The 19,373-nt window shown below is 53.3% G+C and overlaps 6 protein-coding genes and 1 non-coding gene across 7 annotated transcripts; 2 read left to right on the top strand and 5 right to left on the bottom strand.

Moving 5' to 3' along the window:
- The first annotated feature begins 287 nt into the window (after positions 1 to 287).
- Positions 288 to 1,845, top strand: CC77DRAFT_630020 (Arginase/deacetylase). The gene is made up of 2 exons (XM_018532531.1): positions 288 to 922; positions 983 to 1,845. Exons 1-2 carry the CDS (start codon positions 434 to 436, stop codon positions 1,481 to 1,483), a joined length of 990 nt encoding a protein of 329 aa, XP_018389279.1. The 5' UTR covers positions 288 to 433; the 3' UTR covers positions 1,484 to 1,845.
- CC77DRAFT_631632 (acyl-CoA N-acyltransferase) lies at positions 1,293 to 2,609 on the bottom strand. Its single transcript, XM_018532533.1, has 2 exons — positions 1,899 to 2,609; positions 1,293 to 1,841 (listed from the first exon to the last, which is right to left on the bottom strand). The coding sequence occupies exons 1-2, from the start codon at positions 2,296 to 2,298 to the stop codon at positions 1,603 to 1,605; spliced, it is 639 nt and encodes a 212-aa protein (XP_018389278.1). The 5' UTR covers positions 2,299 to 2,609; the 3' UTR covers positions 1,293 to 1,602.
- A 197-nt stretch (positions 2,610 to 2,806) lies between these two features.
- CC77DRAFT_1058355 (TIM21-domain-containing protein) lies at positions 2,807 to 3,590 on the bottom strand (the record flags this gene model as incomplete). Its single annotated transcript, XM_018528124.1, has 2 exons — positions 2,807 to 3,226; positions 3,285 to 3,590. 2 exons carry the CDS (start codon positions 3,588 to 3,590, stop codon positions 2,807 to 2,809), a joined length of 726 nt encoding a protein of 241 aa, XP_018389277.1.
- A 157-nt stretch (positions 3,591 to 3,747) lies between these two features.
- Positions 3,748 to 5,682, top strand: CC77DRAFT_1017493 (AAA-domain-containing protein). Its single transcript, XM_018524416.1, has 4 exons — positions 3,748 to 3,945; positions 4,040 to 4,322; positions 4,428 to 4,800; positions 4,869 to 5,682. Exons 1-4 carry the CDS (start codon positions 3,880 to 3,882, stop codon positions 5,482 to 5,484), a joined length of 1,338 nt encoding a protein of 445 aa, XP_018389276.1. The 5' UTR covers positions 3,748 to 3,879; the 3' UTR covers positions 5,485 to 5,682.
- Positions 5,681 to 9,043, bottom strand: CC77DRAFT_1017492 (Coatomer, beta' subunit). The gene is made up of 9 exons (XM_018524415.1): positions 8,819 to 9,043; positions 8,718 to 8,751; positions 8,655 to 8,660; positions 8,560 to 8,604; positions 8,396 to 8,509; positions 8,211 to 8,341; positions 8,116 to 8,161; positions 6,897 to 8,064; positions 5,681 to 6,846 (listed from the first exon to the last, which is right to left on the bottom strand). Exons 1-9 carry the CDS (start codon positions 8,834 to 8,836, stop codon positions 5,820 to 5,822), a joined length of 2,589 nt encoding a protein of 862 aa, XP_018389275.1. The 5' UTR covers positions 8,837 to 9,043; the 3' UTR covers positions 5,681 to 5,819.
- A 7,743-nt stretch (positions 9,044 to 16,786) lies between these two features.
- Positions 16,787 to 18,359, bottom strand: CC77DRAFT_629912 (putative calcineurin-like phosphoesterase). The gene is made up of 3 exons (XM_018532529.1): positions 18,246 to 18,359; positions 16,949 to 18,066; positions 16,787 to 16,902 (listed from the first exon to the last, which is right to left on the bottom strand). The coding sequence occupies exon 2, from the start codon at positions 18,055 to 18,057 to the stop codon at positions 17,089 to 17,091; it is 969 nt and encodes a 322-aa protein (XP_018389274.1). The 5' UTR covers positions 18,058 to 18,066; positions 18,246 to 18,359; the 3' UTR covers positions 16,787 to 16,902; positions 16,949 to 17,088.
- An 810-nt stretch (positions 18,360 to 19,169) lies between these two features.
- Positions 19,170 to 19,250, bottom strand: CC77DRAFT_t18. The gene has a single exon. It is a non-coding gene; the product is annotated as a tRNA-Ser (tRNA).
- Positions 19,251 to 19,373: the final 123 nt, after the last annotated feature.

Here is a 19,373-nt window from a genome sequence, read left to right as displayed (position 1 = left end):
AGCCACGAACGTTCTATCGTATTGATGGCAGCCACATACTCTGCTTCCACGTTTTGAAAACCAGTCACTCGAGCGATACGGTCACGGATACTGTCACTCGCTATTGTGCTGCATACAAGTTCTGGAAGCTTCGTTGCCATACATGTATTTCATGTCTGGAGCCTAGCTAGGTAGCTTACTCCAGCTTGCGCCAAGGTCTGATAACAGTATTGAAGGGTCGAATCAAGAGTCTTTCATGTAGGAGAAGATGTCATGTGGCTGCACCTGTGCCGCTGCTGCGGTAGTCATACATTGGTATGCACGCCCTGTGGGCAACATGTCAGTTGAACTCGCCATTCTTCACAGCATCCTGCTGTTGAAGCTACTCATCATCTTCTTCTGAGCGTTTGGTAGAAGAACGGTCAGATCCAACATCCACACGCACGCAACCGTGATGGTGAGTATGCAAAAAGTCTGCGTAACCTACGTGGCAGCAGACTGCGGTTCTATTATCCCAGGGAAGTCCGGAGCAGCCGCGGCTTTCAAAGCAGTCAAGATTCATCAAAAACTGCTCCAAGCAGGTATAGAAGTTGTCGATAATGGGCCTTCGGGCTACCATGATACGTCTTCACAGCTAGACGTGCTCGAAGAAACCATGACTTACCAACCAAGTCCCTTCGTACCGCACGACATCCGCAACAGAGCTGATAATCTGGAGCTCCTTCGCAAAGTGCGACGGAGAATGACCAAGAACTTCGACCAAGAGCCCAACTCCTTCCAGTTAGTTCTTGGGGGCGAATGTTGCATGCTGCCAGTGATCCTCTCTTGCGTTAAAAGACAATACAAATCATACGACATGGATGTGGGCTTCATATATGTCGATGCGGATACCGATATGCATTCACCAGTGGATGCCGATTGGAACGGCTACTTTGCGAGCATGGTTAGTAGTGTCCAGTACAGACTGGACGTGAGACATGCTGACTTCATAATTAACTTCTAGACTATGACGCAGCTCATGGGACGTCCTGGGTCACTTGTTAATTCAAACGCCGACTCTGTGCTCACTAACGACAAGCTCTGTAATGCTGAAAACACCGTCTTCTTCGGGACAAATCTCTCCCACCCGGGGAACAAGAATGAGCACCTAGCTTATCTTCACGGCGAGCATTTCAAAGTTTTCTCGTCACAGGCGGTTGCACTCGATCCGCAAGCACGTGCGCGTGATGCTTTGGAGCACCTGGAGCGTAAACACAAAGCTATTTGGGTTCATCTGGACGTTGATTCCATCGATCCAGGCGAATGTCCTCTGGCAAATGTCCCCAACTTCACAGGAGTGACGTTTACGAACATGATGTTAGCCTTGGATGTACTCCTGGCTAGCGAGAATGTTATTGGGTTAACAGTTGCAGAGGTCAATCCAGATCATGATCCTGGCTTGGTAATGACGAAGAGATTGACCGAAACAATTCTGGCTATGCTTGCGAGAAAAAGATTCTCATAGAAGCCCAAAAGAGTCCAGAGCTATGGCGAGACACTCGGAGATTTGGAGATGGTATTGGCATGGGCGAGTAGGACTGTCAAGTTTCGAGGCAGTCCAGCGCTATTCTATTGTGGCAGCTTCTATCGTCTGGGTTCATACACACAAGCGACTTCTTCGTACATCTCTGCGTTGACAGGCAATCTGATCCTGCCCCCTTCTGTGAACCCAGCTTTCTTATAGAAGGTCTCGGCTGCGTCAACAGTACTATCCAAGCATGCCGGCACACCCTCTTTGTCGCACAAGTCAAGACCCCAGCGCAACAGCATTGAACCTATGCCCTGGCGAGCATAATCAGACGACACAGCGAGCCACGTGAGATCTTCAATAGGAATTAGTCCGTTGCAAAGTTCATCTTGCCGAGTTCAACATGACCTACCATAATGCGGCCTTTCTCCAATAACCTCACGCGAAACCTTTCCAGCAGCTGCCAACCAGGGCCTCAAGACACTCCAATCCGTGCCCGCTGGCAGCTTCCAAGCCGGCGGTTTCCAAGCTGTCCCTTCGGTCCTCACAGGATGACACCATACCGCGTAGCCTACAATTTTACCTTGTTCTCCCGTTCCAGCCTCATCAGTATATCGGGCGACGAGGACCGTCATGTTAGGATCATGCATGTCAGCCGTGAACTTTTCTTCTACACTGCCTTGGAATGCTGCCCAAATAGCAGGGGTGGGATAAATGGCTCGCATGAGGACGTTTGAACTGAAGGCTTGGACATGGAGGGCGGCGATGTGAGGTGCGTCCTTGGGTTCTGCGGATGTGATGGAAATGGCCATAGTAAAAGATGCTTTGATTTTTCAACGGATGGATGACGTTCCTTGGCTAGAATCCAGATGTTTGTTGTATTGGTTACTTTACAAGACTGTGGCGCGCATATGTGGAACGTGGCTGGGCTCCATTCGATAGTTTGGATGGGTCATGGGGTAACACTCGCGCTCGTGTACCGCATTCGGTGCCCCCACGAGCGACTCAGCTTGAGCAAGGACAAGTAAGAAACGGAGCAGAATAATTCAGTCTTGCTGCCCAAGTTCGCCCAGGCAGAGGAACAGAGTCGTGTAGTCCGTGGTAGGCGAGCGCACAGCTTCCTACCTTGCCCTTGCTTTTTAGTCATTTTATTTTGCACCGAGAAGGCGTTTACAAGGGAAGAAAGAAGATTGCATGTTGGCTAGAACGGGCTGTTTGTTCTTCAAAGGGGGGACGTGAAAAGTTGAATTACGAAGAATGGCTCGTGCCTCTACCATAAAAATCCGTCAAGAGCGCAATGCGCCGTGAGACTCATATATCTCACCACCACCGCGCTCCAAAAATCTTGGGCGCGACGCTGCTCGACTTGTTCCCAGCTACTAGATCAATCCTCTGATGCCCCTTGACATCCACGGCAAGCGTCTCGTACTCGTAATCATTCTGGCTTGGTCGCTTGGTCAAATGCACATGTACGACACCCTGACCCAACGGACCTTCGACATAAAACTTGAAGCGCAGGTGCTCTGTGCCCCACTTGTCTGTCTCTTCGGTACTGCTGAGGTAGCGGTTGCGCGCCCATCGCGACCAAGAGCCTTCACCAAATGCAGCAATTTCAGCGCCGGGGCCGAGGAGTTTCTGACATCGGGCGTCCTGGCGTATCATAGTTGTCGCGCGGTTGAAGTAGGCGGTCTTGGAGGAGGGACTGAAGACATCGGAGAAGAGAAAGTAGCCAACGCCGCCCTTGATATGTTGTTAGTGTTGCGCTCGCAGAGAGAGGTGGGGTGAGGGGAAACTTTACTGTTGCTACTATGCCCACCAGGACTACTACCAAGTTGAAACTTTGCTGTGTAGTCCGCACTGCTTTTTCACCCGGCGATAGCTCAGACCATCGGACTTGGCCCGTGTCGCCTGTCAAGGAAATGGATTTCCTCTGTGGTTTTGGAGGCGGACTGCTCGTCGAGCTGTGTGTAGCTTGTGCATGGTGGGTAGTGGAGAAGGCGATGCGCCCGATATGCGCTCTCCGCTGTGAGGCATGTATGCGCGGCAGGACGAAAGTTGGACGCAGTAGTGCAATCGCTTCGGTAGGTTTGTATATGGCAGCCATTGTGACTGTGGTTGTTGTTGTTGTGTGTGAATTGTGACGTTCAAGACATGCGATGATGCCATGCGCCGATGCCGATGCGATGCGGAGCGGAGCTCGTGTGACGCCGGAGGTGAATGCAGCCGCGGCTGCAGGTTCCATGGTCGTGGCGGGCCGGTTCCTGGACTGAACCTTAGTTTTGGCATCGACAACGCTCGCTGCAGCAACTCTCAGAGCCGACTTTTGCTTCTTGAGCACGATTCCACGCCAGATCCATACCACAGAGCACCGCTGAAGGCGGAAACCCGGCACCATGAGCTCAAATAAGAAGAGTAGCCTCACCGGCTATCTCCCCGACATCCTCATGGCAGCTGCTGCAGTATGTCCCTTCCCACGCATGCGCCGTGTCCTCCCCACATCTGCCCTGCCCTGCCCCTCACTGTCCTGCAAAGCACCTTCTGACACCTCGGTAGCCTCTGATAGCCTACTTCGTCATTCGTAACCTCCTCACACGCCTCGACCCGGAGGCTCAACAAAAAGAAGAAGCCCGCGCCAAAGCCTCTGCTGCGACGCGTAAACTCGACGCCATCCTTACAAGCAAGCGGCGGAAAAGCTATGGCGAGTACGACAGCGAAGATGACGACACAGAATCCAGGCCCAGACGGCCGAGGATACAGGACCTCAACCTGAGCACCTACGAACAGACGATTGCCATGGAGGTTGTTGCGCCTGAAGAGATTCCCGTGAGCTTCGAGGGTACGTCACAAGCTCCTTCAAGCTTGGCCCTTGGGCTGTAGCATCTGGCGCATGCCAATTGGCATGCTTGAAGCCCTGGCGCAATGGAGAACTAACACCTCGCAGATATCGGTGGCCTCGACTCGATAATCGACGAACTCAAGGAATCCGTCATCTACCCCCTTACCATGCCCCACCTCTACTCGCACTCTTCCTCGCTCCTCAGCGCACCCAGCGGCGTCCTCCTCTACGGTCCTCCCGGTTGCGGAAAGACTATGCTTGCAAAAGCCCTCGCGCACGAATCGGGCGCCTGCTTCATCAACCTGCACATCTCGACTCTGACAGAAAAGTGGTACGGCGACAGCAACAAGCTCGTCAACGCGGTATTCAGTCTGGCAAGGAAACTGCAACCAAGTATCGTCTTCATCGACGAGATTGACGCAGTTCTCGGACAGAGGAGGAGCGGTGAACATGAAGCCAGCGGCATGGTCAAGGCCGAGTACGTTTACACCTCTCCAACAGCGTTCCATTCAACTCGCGACCAAGTCAAGACTAACCCTTACCCAGATTCATGACCCACTGGGATGGCCTCGCCTCCAGCACCTCCTCCGGCACATCGACTCCCCAGCGGATATGCATTCTCGGCGCCACAAACCGCATCCAAGACATTGACGAAGCCATCCTCCGTCGCATGCCCAAGAAGTTCCCCGTTGCCCTCCCTTCAGCTACACAACGCCACAACATCTTCTCTCTCATCCTACGCGGCACAAAAATCGACCATCAGAACTTTGACTTGAACTACCTGGTTCGTGTTTCGGCTGGAATGAGCGGTTCCGACATCAAAGAGGCATGTAGAGACGCGGCCATGGGCCCGGTCAGGGAGTACATCAGGAGGAAGAAGGCAGACGGCACCCTGAGGAGCAGTAAAGGAATGGCCCAGGGCGATGTCCGTGGACTGCGTACAGAAGACTTCTTTGGTCGCGGAAAGGGCCTGCGAGAAATGGAGTCCGTTGACGATACACGCGAGGAGATGAACGCACGCGTACGTAGCACAGTGCACACTACGTCTGAGGAGTCCGTGTCCGAGGAAGCGAGCAGCAGCGAAAGCACAGCGAGCGTCGAGGACAGGTTCCGCGATTCGGCATACCAAGGCGCGGCCAACGAAGAGGCAGTCGTGCGGTAAAGCTAGTCTTCTGCCCATGTCTGCCATGGGAGAAGTATTTGTAAGATGTTTGTACATTTTGGAATGTTACCAAGACGACACGAACGTATATATGGGCGGCGTTACTATCATGGGCTAGACATACGTCTCCAACAAGAGAGGCGATACCACGTCACATCATATCATGTTACAAAAAATCAATCACAACTTTGATCATGACATCTGCTTGCTAAACGTCTATATCTTTGTATCATTTTCCGTTACCGTACGTACGCTACGTGTAGCAACCACACGACAAAAAGCCCAATTGCAGCTAGAATGCATCCACTAACCACGGTACCACTTTACTTGCACACCTACTTCTCCTCCTCGCTCTCTTCTTCCTCGTCATCCTCTTCTTCTTCATCTTCCTCTTCCTCTTCTTCAGCATCGGCAGCAATCTCCTCGTCCGCGTCCTCTGCCTCTGCCTCATCTTCTTGAATCAAAAGATCCTCCACAGTGCCTCCTTCCTTCTCCAATCGCAAGTATTCATCCCATTCAGGGAACATCTCGGCGTCGCCCTCGCCGTCCTGGGGTGGCGCGCCAAGGAGTCTAGCAACCTTGGTCTTGTTCTCCTTCTCCAGAGACTCCTTCCATTGCTTGACAAGGCCAGCCGTCGCGCTTGGCTTGTACGTTTGGGAGAAGAGGACGGCCTCGGCGAAACGGTTGGTCTTGACGAGTAGGTCGATACACGCCTGGACATCTCCGACCTGCCATAACACAGAGAAGGCTACGTTATTTGCTGTGGCATTCTCAGCCAATTCAGCAAGTTCACGAAGACCGGCCGTGTCAGACGTCGCACTGTAAAGCAGAAGGAGAGAGCCGAGATCCTTGGCCTTCACAAAGCACTCTTGTGCGAGCTTGACATCCCAGTTTGTGAGGGCAGCATCGCCGACAGTCTTCCACTTGTGTTCTGTGTCTTGCTCGCGAGCAATCTCAACAGCCTGTTGCAAATCGCCAAGAGACAAGGCAAGGTCGAAACGGTGTTCAGGATCGGTGGCAACCTTGAGCGCCATTTCCTTGTAGCCTTGACCTTCCAAGAATCGAGCAATCTTGTTGTTTTGGTCTTTGGGCACAGAAGGAAGCGTCTCCTCAGCGGCTTCAAGGTCACCTCGGAGGATAAGCGTTTGGTACTCAACAACTGCCAGAGACAGGGCGAAAGAAACCACGTTGACATCCTTGTCGGCGATATAAATCCTGGAATCACGGGGTAAGTACCCAAGGACGTAGTGTGGTGAGTCGAAGTGAGAGATGGTGTATGTTTGATCGCCAACAAGGTAGTTCAGGCGGTTGGTGCTGTTTGTGTAGATGAAGCAGTCTCCAACCCAGGTACCAGTGCGAACGCTGTTTTATCATTAGCTTCAAGGTTTCAATCATGTCTTCTTTGAACATACCTCTCGTTGATGTCGCACACAACCTCGAATGCAGATTCGGCGCCGTCCTCGTCTACTTCGCCGTTTTGCACCGCCTCCAGGTAGTTCTCTCTGGAGTAGCGTAGCACGTAGAATGTGTCTTCTGTAGCCAAAGTGACCAGTTCCCCGCTCTCAGACCAGTATACACTCTTGGGTTCGACCTCTATCCGTCGGACCAGAGCACCAGAGTCCCAGTCGAACAGGCCAATGCCACCTTGACCCTTCACACCAAGGAGTACGCCGCCACTCAAGCCGTCGGCTGAGAAGCCTACATTCAGGACACTCCGCTCCTTGAAATTGCGGAATATCTTGACACTGGTGGAGGATTCCCGGATGGCGTAGTCTTTGTCATGTTCTTTCGAGGCCCAGCAAAAGTCAAGTGCGCTGCCGAAAGCTTGGTTACGAAGAGCAAGCGCAGTGTAGATGATGTATTCGCCATCACCGCATACTGCGACGAATCTTCCATTGGGCGAGTGCAGTAGTGCCTGCGGGTATAGCTCGGTTGAGCCAAGGTCCTTGCTGGGAAGGGAGAGGCGCTCTCCATCCTTGAGCTGATCGCTGCCCTTGATCACCGAGGTGAGGATATCGTTGTTCTTCGCCCAAAGCAACTTTCCGCTACCATCCATGCTGACTGCCGGCTCTTCGCGACCCATGGTAATGACGACAGCGCCGTCATCGAATCCGAGCGCGACACCATTCCTTCCTTTCTGGTAGGAAACGCACCATGCGCGCTCCAAGCCATAGTTTAGGGACTGCTCCAACCGGTATGTCGAAGAGTGCCAAATCTTAATGGTACCATCTTCAGATCCAGAAATGATGACAGGGAGCTCGGGATGGTATACGGCGAAGCTGACGTTGGAAGTATGGCCTTCGAGTGTCGCAATCAGCGCTTTTGTGGTGTAGTCCCAGACCTTCACCGTCCGGTCATCAGAGGTTGTGAGAAGGTATGGCTTGTCTGACTGGGGGTAGTAGTCGATGAAGTTGACACCCTTGGTCTCGTGCGCCTCGAGGGTAAAGTTGGGGGTGGAGCTGCCGAGCGACCATATCTTGACGGTTCGGTCGAGACACGCAGAGGCGAATGTGTTTGGGTCCTTGGGATTTATCGCGATACCCATAACATAGTGTTGGTGGCCAGCGAATTCTTGGACACCTGCAGTGTGTTAGCATACGCCATGATGTGTGGCACAGCAGGTCCACATACACTTCCATGACTTGTCCCAATCCCACAGCTTTATTGTCATGTCATCCTGAAGCTACATTAGCTCGATCCTCGTGTTGTTGGAAATTGTTACCCACACTGGCGGTAAGGACGAAGGGTTGTGTTGGGTGCACAGCAATTGCGCGAATATAATCGGGATGCGCCTCGAAAGATGTGACCTTCTCCGAGGTGTTGTAGTTGTAGACGCGCAATTGGAAGTCATCGGAACCTGGACGGCCATGTCAGCCTCTCTTCCTGAGGATTCGGGTGTTTGGGCCCTTGCCTGCTACTATCCAATTCTTCCTCGCGATGAAGCGACCGGCGCGTACGGGTACATCGGTGAGCTCGAAGGTCTTGACGATGGATTGCGATATGTACGACCAGATGTGGACGTGGCCTGCTTCCGTCAGCGCTCTGCCTATATTGGGGGTTTCCAGCTATGCATACCGCTATACAAGGTCGTGAGGATCCATGGCTCGGTTGGATGAAAGTCTTTGGTCAGGTTTAGCGGCGAATATCTTGGGTAGAGGTGCTGTTCCTACCAATGCCTATGATATGTCAGTTTACCCTCTGGTGGTTGATGTGCGTATGTCGAGTCTGCTTACCTTTGACACGCTCCGACCGCGCGAAGAGCTGCCTCTGTAGTCACAGTCGAGTTAGATTCACCCTTGTCTCCAAAGATATGCCATAGCGCATTGGTGCGTACCTTTACGTCCAGACGCATTGTTGTAGCTTAGGTGTATATGTTGCGGAGGGGTGGATTATGGGAACGTGGCTTTAGTAGCCAGTCCACAAATGCGCAGGCAGACGCCGAAGGATTCGAGGATACGGGAATGGGTATCGCTTGCGTATATGGTCGACAAAGAGGAAAAGCTAGTCACGGGAAGAGTTGGCGTCTAACTGCCTGTTGTCCTCCGCAATGTGTTCGATGTTCGGCGGAGCTGCGCCAAGACACCGACAGGGTTCACGTCGCTACTTCCCAACAGGGCATGTTCGGAAAACCATCGATGGCAGACGAAATGCGAACAATACCGCCTCCGCTAGCTGCACGGTTGTAGATCAGAGGCCAGCAGAGGAATCACAAGGTCAACGTGTCACCGATGCTCAACTCTAGTTGTCCATGAGCGTGGCGGCCACAGAGGGCCTCGAAACCTCACGCCTTCTCTTCACGTACATTGGTAATTCTCAGCGAGTAAGTAGATTTTTCAATTCCATCCCTACAACTATATACTCGGAACATCAGCCTCCCCACAAGTGCCCCTTGCGCTGCCGCCTATGCATGCACGACGCATCATGAAGATTCTGACTACACTCCAAACCTTCCACCCATGGCAAATATGGCCATTCCATATATCGACAAATCGACGACAGGAAAAAAAACGGTCTAGCTTGTCCGCAAGCATAGACTGGTATCTTAGAAGAGAAATACAGTGAAAGGAGAATATATGTTAAAGTATAGTGTGTAAGTTTATGGTGGTTTGAGCGAACGTGTTGGAATGATAGTGACGAGAGAGAGATGGTTTGCGGCTAGATCCTGTCAAGACACTAGCTTGGATGAGGTCGGTACAATAGATGGTCGTAGATATGAGACAAAGCGTGTTGCCGTGGTGTAAACACATCGGAAGGCTTCCCATCATCAAGGCGTGCTGCTGAGCTACTCACGTCCGGTATATAGTACAACCGCACAGTCTCAGTGAGAAAGAGCAAATCGGCAGTCCTTAGTTCCAGCCAAGAGAGTTCTCGGCCATGACTGGAGCAGAAATCTGTTGTGTGCGAACACTGCGACCCTGAGTGCTACTGCTACCTTGACTGCCGCGACTACCAGGCGTCATCCGACCATTTCGAGCACCGTGCATCCAAGCAGCAGCGCCGCCTGGAATCGAACCGTAAGTCATGCGGCTTGTGCTGGGCACAGAGCTTGCGCGCTGGTGGGCCATGCGCTTGTTCCTGTATCGGCGGGCAACGAAAAACATGGCCGCACCGTACGCGATGGCACCGACGATGGCACTGCTGGCAACAATTGCACTGGTCTTGTTCACAGTGCGGCTGGCGCCGATATCACCACCCATAGCACCACCGTCACCAGAACCGCCAGTAGAGGTGGCGCCTGGCTCTTCGGCCGCGTTGGCAGGGCTGCTGTCACCTGGAAGCTTGCCGGCGGGAAGAGGGCATGCAGTGTTGATCAAGGTAGTAAGGTCGTTGACTGTCGAGTTCTTGTTGTTCCAGAAAGCATCCGCGGGGTTGCGAAGCTGAGCTGCGAGCTTCGTCTGCAAGTCCGCGGGGATGGTGAACAAAGCCAGCGTGGTGATGAAACCCTGGTACTCCATAGTGTTCAGTGGCTTGAGTCCGAAGTTCTTGACCTCAGTGGATGAGATGTTCAAACCATCAGCAATAGCCAGAGGCAAGTAATGGAAAATCTGCTGTCCACCGTCGTTTGCGGAAACGAATGGGTAGTTCAAAGGCCACTTGAAGCACACTTGACCCATGAAGCTGTTCTGAGGGATCTCTGAAGGCACTCCTCCGGGTGGCGCAATCATCCTTGGCAGGTTCGATGGGATAGTGCTGGCAGTAGGGCTAGGAGTGGGCATTGTGGAGGCCTCTACAATGATGCTAGTACCGACGATGAGAGAAGTTGCGCTGTCTGTAGCGGTTGGCTTGAGGGAAAAGATCGGTGGTGCCGTCTTGGTGGGGGTTGGTGTCACCGGGATGATGAGGGAGGGAGTTTCACTCTTGGTCGATGAAGGTGTCTCGGATGTTGGCGGTGGCGTGGACTTTGTGGAAGACGGCAGAACAACGGAGCCGGTGCTGAATACTGATGTGGGAGCCTCGCTGAGTGTAGCATTGGCAGAGCCTGATGCACTCAGAGTAGGCGCGGCGCTGCTAGGAGACGCGGTCGAAGTAGCCGATGAAGGCTCTTCTGAGGCCGGGACGCTGAGTGAGCTACCTGACGAGGTTGGGACTGCTGACGCAGATGTTCCGACGGAACCTGTACCAGAGGGAGTGATGCCTGAGCTTATCGTGCCCGAAGGCAGGATGGTATCAGAGAGTGTCGCAGAAGGTGTAATGCTGGCAGTTTCTGAGGGTGTGGGCACAACGCTTTCAGAAGCAGGTACGCCCGACGAAGACAATGCCTCAGAAGTAGGGGTAGGTACGGCACCAGATGGCAACAGGCCTGAAGAGGGAAGCACGCCAGATGAAGGCAGAATGCCAGAAGAGATTGGAAGGCCTGAAGATGGCAGAACACCTGAAGAGGGCAACAAGCCGGAAGATGGCAGGACGCCAGAGGAGGGAAGCAGTCCCGAGGATGGCAATACTCCAGATGAAGGCAGGATACCCGAAGACAACAAGCTGGAAGGCAAGATGGTCGGGATGATGACAGGACCAGTGCCAGTAGAGAGAGCAGAGTCCAATCCAGATAGAATGCTCGACAAAGCACTAGGCAAAGCAGATGCTGGAAGATCCGAAACAGCCGATGACAAGAGCGAAGAAAGAGCTGGAGGAAGGAGACCAGACGCGCTGGCAGACGCTACAGGAGTGGGTGCAGTGGACGCGAGACCGCTACCAGTAGGCAAAACACCAGGCAGTTCCGACACGACCGACGAGAGAAGACCTGGAACATCGAGGATTCCAGAGCTGGTAGCTGCGGTCTCTGAGGTGGGAATGGCACCAGAGCTTAGAAGAGTCGGCGTCGGAGTTACAACAGCAGATTCTCCCGTGCCTAGAGCGGTGGTAATTCCAATAACGATGCCAGAGGATGGCAAAAGCGGCGATCCACTTGAACCAGACGCAGCGACGCTTGTAGGAAGGACTACGCTCTCGGGAATACCTCCAGTAGAGCCTACTTGGGTAGTGGCTGCAGGAGCTTCGGATGCGAGAAGGGAAGACAAGAGTCCACCGACCAGACCGCCAGATGAGGTAGGCTGCACAACGGTCTCGGGAACGCCTCCGGTAGAACCAACTTCTGAAGTAGGCTGTACAATGGTCTCGGGGAGGCCACCAGTAGAGCCAACTTGCGAAGTAGGCGCAGGTGGAAGAATGGATGAGAGGAGACCGCCAACAAGACCGCCGGAAGAAGTAGGCTGCACAATGGTCTCAGGGATGCCACCAGTAGAACCGATCTCGGCAGTGGGTGTAGGTGCAAGCAGCGAAGAAAGGAGACCACCAACAAGGCCAGCAGAAGAGGTGGGTTGCACAACCGTTTCAGGAATACCGCCAGTCGATCCGGGGACGATGAAAGGCCCAAGGAAGCTTGATGCATCAGGAGAGCTTGGTACAGCAGAAGAAGCAGGAGCTGCAGTGGGTGTCACAATAGTCTCCGGAATGCCTCCAGTAGAACCGACAGCCTGCTCCGATGATTGAGGCACGGTCGACGAAACGGCCTGGGTAGGCTGAACGATAGATGTGGGAACTCCGCCAGTAGAGCCGATGATAGGGTTGAGGAGCGATGAGAGAAGTCCGCCAACAAGACCGGCAGAAGTTGGCGTCGCGGAAGGCGACTCAACAGCCGACGATGATGGCTGAACGATAACATCGGGCAATCCACCTGTAGAAGCAGGAGTGTTCTCGATACCAGGAGGCTTGGAGGTAGGCGCAGTGGAAGTTGGCTGTACGACAACATCAGGGATACCACCAGAAGAGGCGGGCGCGTTGTTTACCACCGATGAAGATGGCTGAACAATGGTCTCTGGAAGACCTCCAGTAGGAGCAACAGCCGAGCTCTGAATGGCTGAAGTTGGCTGTACAATGGTCTCAGGAATGCCACCTGTGGAAGCTGGCTCACTTCCAACAGTGGTAGACGACGGCTGTACAATCACATCAGGCAATCCTCCAGTCGAAGTTGCCGCTACGCTCTGAACAGTGGATGTAGGCGGCACAACGACGCTGGGCACGTCAGAGGAAGCAGGGCTGTTGCCAACGGCAGAAGATGTGGCAGCAGCTGAGCTCGGGGCAGAGGAGGTTGGCGGGACGATGACGTCCGGAAGAAGACCGGTCGAGCCGAGGATAGGACCCAGAATAGGGCTGTCGGCCTTGGTGCTGGAAGCAGGGCTACTCTGTGCTGTGGAAGTAGGCTGCACAATGGTCTCAGGGAGACCGCTGGTGGTACCAATCTCTACCGCGGGTGGTGCAGATGACTGAGCAGCTGATGAAGAAACAACAGTGGTCGGTTCAGGCTCAGGAATAGGCTCAGGTGACGGAGTAGGCTGGATGATGGTCTCTGGGAGACCACTAGTGGAGCCAACTTGAGGAGGGTTCTCCACAATGGGGGTTTCGGCTGGTTTCTTGCTTTGCGGGGCCTCTGGAGTGGGGGTTGAAGCAGCCTCAGAAGTTGGCACAAGGATGGACTCCTGAACTTGGCTCGATGATCCAATGCTGGAGCTTGACGGTGCTGGAGGAGGAGGCGGGGAAAAGACACTGCTTTGCGAGGCAGAAGCAGACGAAGAGCTCTCGGGCAGTGTTGTTGGGAGATCGTCTAGTGTGGAAGTCAGGGTGCTAGTTGTGTCGACATCGCTGGTGCTGACAAGTGAGTCTGAAGAGGCCAGAGCCGAAGTGTCAGAACTGCCACGGAAAAGCGATTCAATGAAGGACGGGAAGTCCATCTGACGCGATGTGAGTTGCGAGGAGTAGCTGCTAGACTCTGGCTCAGGAGACGGAGACGGAGTGGCCGCCGGGGTAGTCGAGTTGGTTACGATCTGTCGCTTCACTTGCCTAGGAAAGTAGTATCGGGGACGGCCTTGGGTCTGTTGAGGTCCTGGTGCAGGCATGGCCTCCGCTGTCGTGAGCGGAGAGCCAGAAAGACTGGCCAGAACAAGGGCGGCGGCCCATACTGTGGCTGAGCGTGGCATGTTTACGATTATATTCCCCGGTTAAGTAGAATTAAGTGTCTTGAGGGTGTCGAAGGCGGTATACGTAAAAGCCTGCTGTTGTCAGACATGAGATTTGTAGGCAAAGTCAGAAAACATACTGTCAGGGCTTTGGTAAACGAGTGTACTTGACGAATGTCAATGGTGGGTAAAGAATGGACCTGTAGGCTGTCAGTCTCGACGAACAAGGCGCGTCGCTGAGCGGGCAACTCACTAGACTGTCGATGCAGCTAGGAATAGATGGCGATGCGGTTACAGCGTCGTCGCAATGTAGTCGATTTGGTCGCGGGCCTATGCTGTCATGTTTGACACTGACGGGTACCGGAGAATAGTCGTCGCGCGGTCTAGAAGCACGCGGTAGTGGACCAGGGCCGAGCAGAGGTTGGTTCACACGTGGGTGTCAGCCAGGAAGCAGATGCGCAACAAAGAAGCGTAGCGGTCGGTCGAAGCGGTGGTCGTTGCTGTCGCCTAAGCAGGATTTCGTAGCGGGAGCGTTTTCTTTGTTCTGAGCAGCGGGTGGACGTGCGCGTCGTGGTTGGGTGCAGCGGGGTTGGGGCACGTCTTCGTACGTGTGCGATGCTAAAACGAGCGGCGGCGACGTTGATAGGCAACGGTCAAATTACTAGTAATTGCGACGATGGAGCGATATTGCTTTTGAAAGAGTGGTCGTGATTCGGAGAATCGTGCAAGGGAGCGTAAGGCCTGGGGCGACGTGGAGAGCGGTGCTTGTCGGTCGGAGGAGAGAGCCACGGGGAGCCACGGGCGGCGAATGCGCAAAGTCGATATATGAATGCGCCCGTTGGGGGGATTGTCGGCGGGTGGTGGAGAAGAAGTCGGCTTGGGGGCGTGGGCGACGGGTAGTGAAGAAGAAGAAGAGGACAGGGCAAGCGTCAGCAGCAGCACTCGCCCCGGTGTCCAGGCCAAAACGGCGGCAGGCAGGGGTCGCGGGCGGAAGAGGGCAAGCGCAATGGGCTGCGAGTCGCTAACGTGTGCTCCCTGCAGGAGAACCAACTGCTCACCACTAGTGCGAGCGTCCACGACGGGGAAAGGCAGGGTTTCGGACGGCGGGCCTCTGCATTCGATAGTCGCAAAATAGAACGGCGCTTGCTGGAGAGGGAGTAGTCCGGTATTGACGTTGGCGGTGCATTCAATGCAAAATGTTTTACAAGAGGAGACGGGAGACTTCAGAAACGAAGACGACGACAACAAGAAAGCCAAGTGGACATTGTGTCCCCATCAGCAGCAGATTGCGCATGCCACCAGTGGATTAATTTGCATCTGGCCGCGAGACCCTGGTCGTGCAGACGGCTGTATGCTCAAACCGCACTAGCGATGGGTAATATATACCCCGGCTATCCATCCTACTTGATCGACCAACACACTATATCCCTTGCCCGCGACACTACCGTGCAACACAAAAACCCAGAGGAGCATGAATGCAGCAAACTCCACAGTCTTGCTGTTCGTTTACAGCGCCGTCCTCGTAGCTGTCGATGCGGAGGGTTCTGGCGAAGGAGCGACCATCAGGCGGCCAATGAGAGATGGCGCAGCCCCTGCCCTTGCCCAGCCCTTCATTTCGGCATAACACGGGTCCCACTCGCATGCGAATGATGATGATCGCTCACCACCGCGCCTCATGCTGCACCTGCACCCGTGGACATGCTTTGATTATCTGCCTCCAGAAGCAATATCGCGGGACTTTCCCAGTGGCCCTGCAGACTGTAATGCCAACGTCTCTACCGGCTGACATCCAAGGCATGCAGGCCCGTGTATCGCCTGCAGCCACAGATTTCGCCTCGTGTCCACAGTCATTCCGAAGTGCGACCAACTGCTACTCTGACCGCGCTATCGTTTTTGACGCCCATCTGCCTTTCGCTGACATCTTCGTCTCTACGACTCGCCAAAGTTCGTCCTAGGGCAGACGGCTGGTTTCGTCTTTCTGCTCGCCGCCTCCACGCTTGCGCACCAGGGAACGACATGAACTTTACAGCTGCCCTAGGCAGGAAGTACCATGCCTGCCACCAGCCCCTGTCCGTGCCTGGTCAGCCTACCGGTACTTTCTAACTGGATTGTCCTTCATCTTGCAACTGAGCCTGGCCATGACTGACGCCATTGCATCGACGCCTCAACCTCACATCGCGTGCTCTAGCGTTTCACTTTCCCACGCGCCTATAATTGGTAGATGCCGACCCTCTACAAACATTCCCGCATCGTGGTTGCCGAGGTTCGCTGTCCGTGACTCGTTTCAAACTTCTGTGTGCGACTGTACGAGGAAGGCGCCAATATTCAGAGCTCACTGTAGACAAGCCCTTGGCCGATCCAATGGTCTAGCCAATGTACCGTGGCATCGGGCTACGGGGATTCCCCTTTCCGTCGCTTGCTATATCGTCAGTTGCCAACTTAACCGTAATGCCAGTTCAAGGAGACTTCCGTCGCAGCGGATGAAGATGCCATTACATCTCGATCGAAACTGGTTCATCACATGCGCCGCAGAGCTGTACTGAGCGATAGGCCCCCCTATGCCAAGTATCGTTCGACATATCGGGACTGCCGGCATGCGCTTGAACGTTTCGAAACCGCTCCCGTCAACTGAAAAAAGAACATCTCTTAACAAACAGATTTATAGCCCCGCACTTACATTGGGCACGGTCACTGCGTTCATGCTATGTTCCCTCTCCTATACTCTGCCTCGGTTTGGTGCCAATCCTTGTTCCCATTCTCTTACATTAACCACCGTCTGCTCCATAGTTCGCCTTTGTCTTTTCCCAACTTACGCGTTTGTTTCCTGTCAGATCCACATCCAGCAGGGTGACTGTTCATGGGCTCCACGTCCCGAAACGTGTTCTGTATCGCTATCGCGAGGATCGGTGGGGCATGACGGCACGCATGAACCCAGGAACCCAATCTCCACTTTTTGCTCTGGCATCTCCTGTTCTTGTTGGCTTCCAGAAGTTCTAAGCATGGCTGGTTCATACCTATAATGCTGTGTGAACTGCCATATTGGGCTGCGAGAAGCCACGCAGGCTTCGATGTCACAGCACTTGGTGCAGGCTACGTCTACTTGAAGAGAAAGATGTTAACATTTGACATGGTTCCGCAGTCATCTCCACACGATCTAGACAAGATCTACGATAAGAGTTTTTTTGCCTTCAGCTAAACCCCAGTCCCCGACGACCGCTGCGTTGACACTCGTCATAACCCCTCTGTTCTCTCTTCCCAACGCATACAGTACCCAAGCCCCGACCCAACTAGCAAGAATTATCAGCATAGTGCCAACGCGTCCTTCGCCACGACACACAGTGTCATAACTCCACTCCAACCATTCCCAGCTCCTTCGCTCAACTCCTCTCGCTGAGTGAATGTGCCCACAAACGTGTAGTTGTGGTTTGGCACGCCATAGTTCCCGTTGGAGATGAGCACAGCCCTGCAAATACGTAGGATTCGAAGGCGAAGAATCGAGATGTCCTTTGGCCGGGCCATGCGTTACGAGTATGGCTGTTGATTCTGGGATAGTGTTGCACCATTTGTCTTCGTTCTCTGGATATTGAAACGCCCAGTTGCCATATTGTGGTGTCATGGGACTGCCGTAGACCCGAACGGTACGGTCCCGGATGTCGAATGTCCTTGATTCGTTGTTCAGGTACATCACACTTCCCCATTTCAGCTCTTTCATTTTACGTTCATTGTCTGGGCTTGCAAGTCGTGGGTTGCGATGGAAAAAGGATTGATCGAGAAGCAAGTCGTGATTTCCAGCTATTACAATCTTGTGATGATGTGGCAGACTGTTTAACCAACCGAGTTGTAGTTGGATTTCTTCGAATGTACCGTTGATGGTCATGTCCCCAGAGTGAATGAGAATGTCGCCATTAGGGACATGTAGTTTCTCGTTATGGGTGTCTGAAATGCACACAACCTTTACTGGTGTACCGAATGTGGGTCGTGGTATGACTATGGGCGGCCGATGGGCGTATAGCCATTGTGCGATTATGAGTAGCGGGTTTCGCTGCAAGTGCTGCCATATCGAGGGTGATTCAGGCGCAAAGATGTTGTTTCTGCCAAACGCAGATTTTGTGTTAGTAGTCATGTTGCTATCCTGTGTCCGAATGAGCTGCTGAATTTTTTTATAGTTTCAGAACTTGCGTTGAGATTGTGTGCGAGTGTGAGGGAATGAGAGAGTTTCGGTGTGGACAAGTGGTCGTGCTACTAGGCAGCAAACCCAATACCAGAACAGTAGAATAAACCACCTGATAATTGCATTGTCCGAAACTATACCTTTCAGAATCGTGGGTCGTGCATTTGGTAGCGAATCCACAACTTTACTGTCGGTTGACTATCCCATGGGACATCGATGTATCTAACACCGTTCGACGAACAATCACACTGCACCAACAGCCTCTGAACCAAGTCTATCGAACTCAAGGGCCCGATGCTGTTTCCACAACCGGCACGATAGCAACAGCGGTTGCAAAGTCTCCATCGTGGCTGATACTGATTTCGCACAGCTGTCCATCAAGTTCGCTCACGTCCACACGTGTCGACACTACGACTGGTGCATCGTCAGAGCTCTCTGTGTCATAGACTTTATCGAGTATCAACCCTTGGGGTCGTGCTGACTGATGCTCGCTGCGATCCACCGAGGTAACGGGTAGAATCATGATATGCTTGAATCCTCTCTCATCGATATCTAGATGACTGCATGCTTTGCGACAAGCTTCCTTCGCCGCAAATCTTTTATTGCGTAAGCCTTCTGCTCGTATCTAGAGCATCACTCGTACACACCTGCCAGCGAGGAATTTGGAGACTGAATCCATCCTCTTGGAGATCGTTTCTTCTGGTCCAAAACGGTTCCAGAAGTACTGGCGTTCGTGATCAGTAAGAACTCGTCTCAAGTATTGGTGTAGAGGTCGCAGAGGCTCGCCGCGATGGTGGCGCATAAGAACGGCTCGTAATCGTGGGACATGGCAGATGTCGGTGCCCACTCGGAAAGGATATGGAAAGGGTCGCAGTGGCATCGAGTGAGTCGAGTGTCACAGAGCATTCAAGCTGTAGGAGAGTGTGAAGGTGCTAGGTTAAGGCTTGGCAGGGTCAAAATGCGTAGGTATGCTGTTTCTCTCGCATCTTGTATAGGACAGGGGCGCGCAAAAAATATAGAGCAGCGGAAGCACCTCTCTCCACCCACTCACTCATCAAAAAATACGACGTTGGCCAGATTCGAACTGACGCTCCCGAAGGAACAAGATTTCTAGTCTTGCGCGATAACCACTCCGCCACAACGCCTCGGTTGTTGTTATCGAGTACTTGTACTTCGATGAAAAGTTGTCAAGCCGCTGTGTATATATTTCAAGATTGTGGTCTTAACATGCAGGCCGGAGAAACTGGCTCGTTTAAACCCCACTTCCA

This window comes from Alternaria alternata, assembly GCF_001642055.1.
Source record: "Alternaria alternata strain SRC1lrK2f unplaced genomic scaffold CC77scaffold_4, whole genome shotgun sequence".
Classification (NCBI taxonomy): Eukaryota; Fungi; Ascomycota; class Dothideomycetes; order Pleosporales; family Pleosporaceae; genus Alternaria; species Alternaria alternata.
This window is presented reverse-complemented; position numbering and strand designations above follow the sequence as displayed.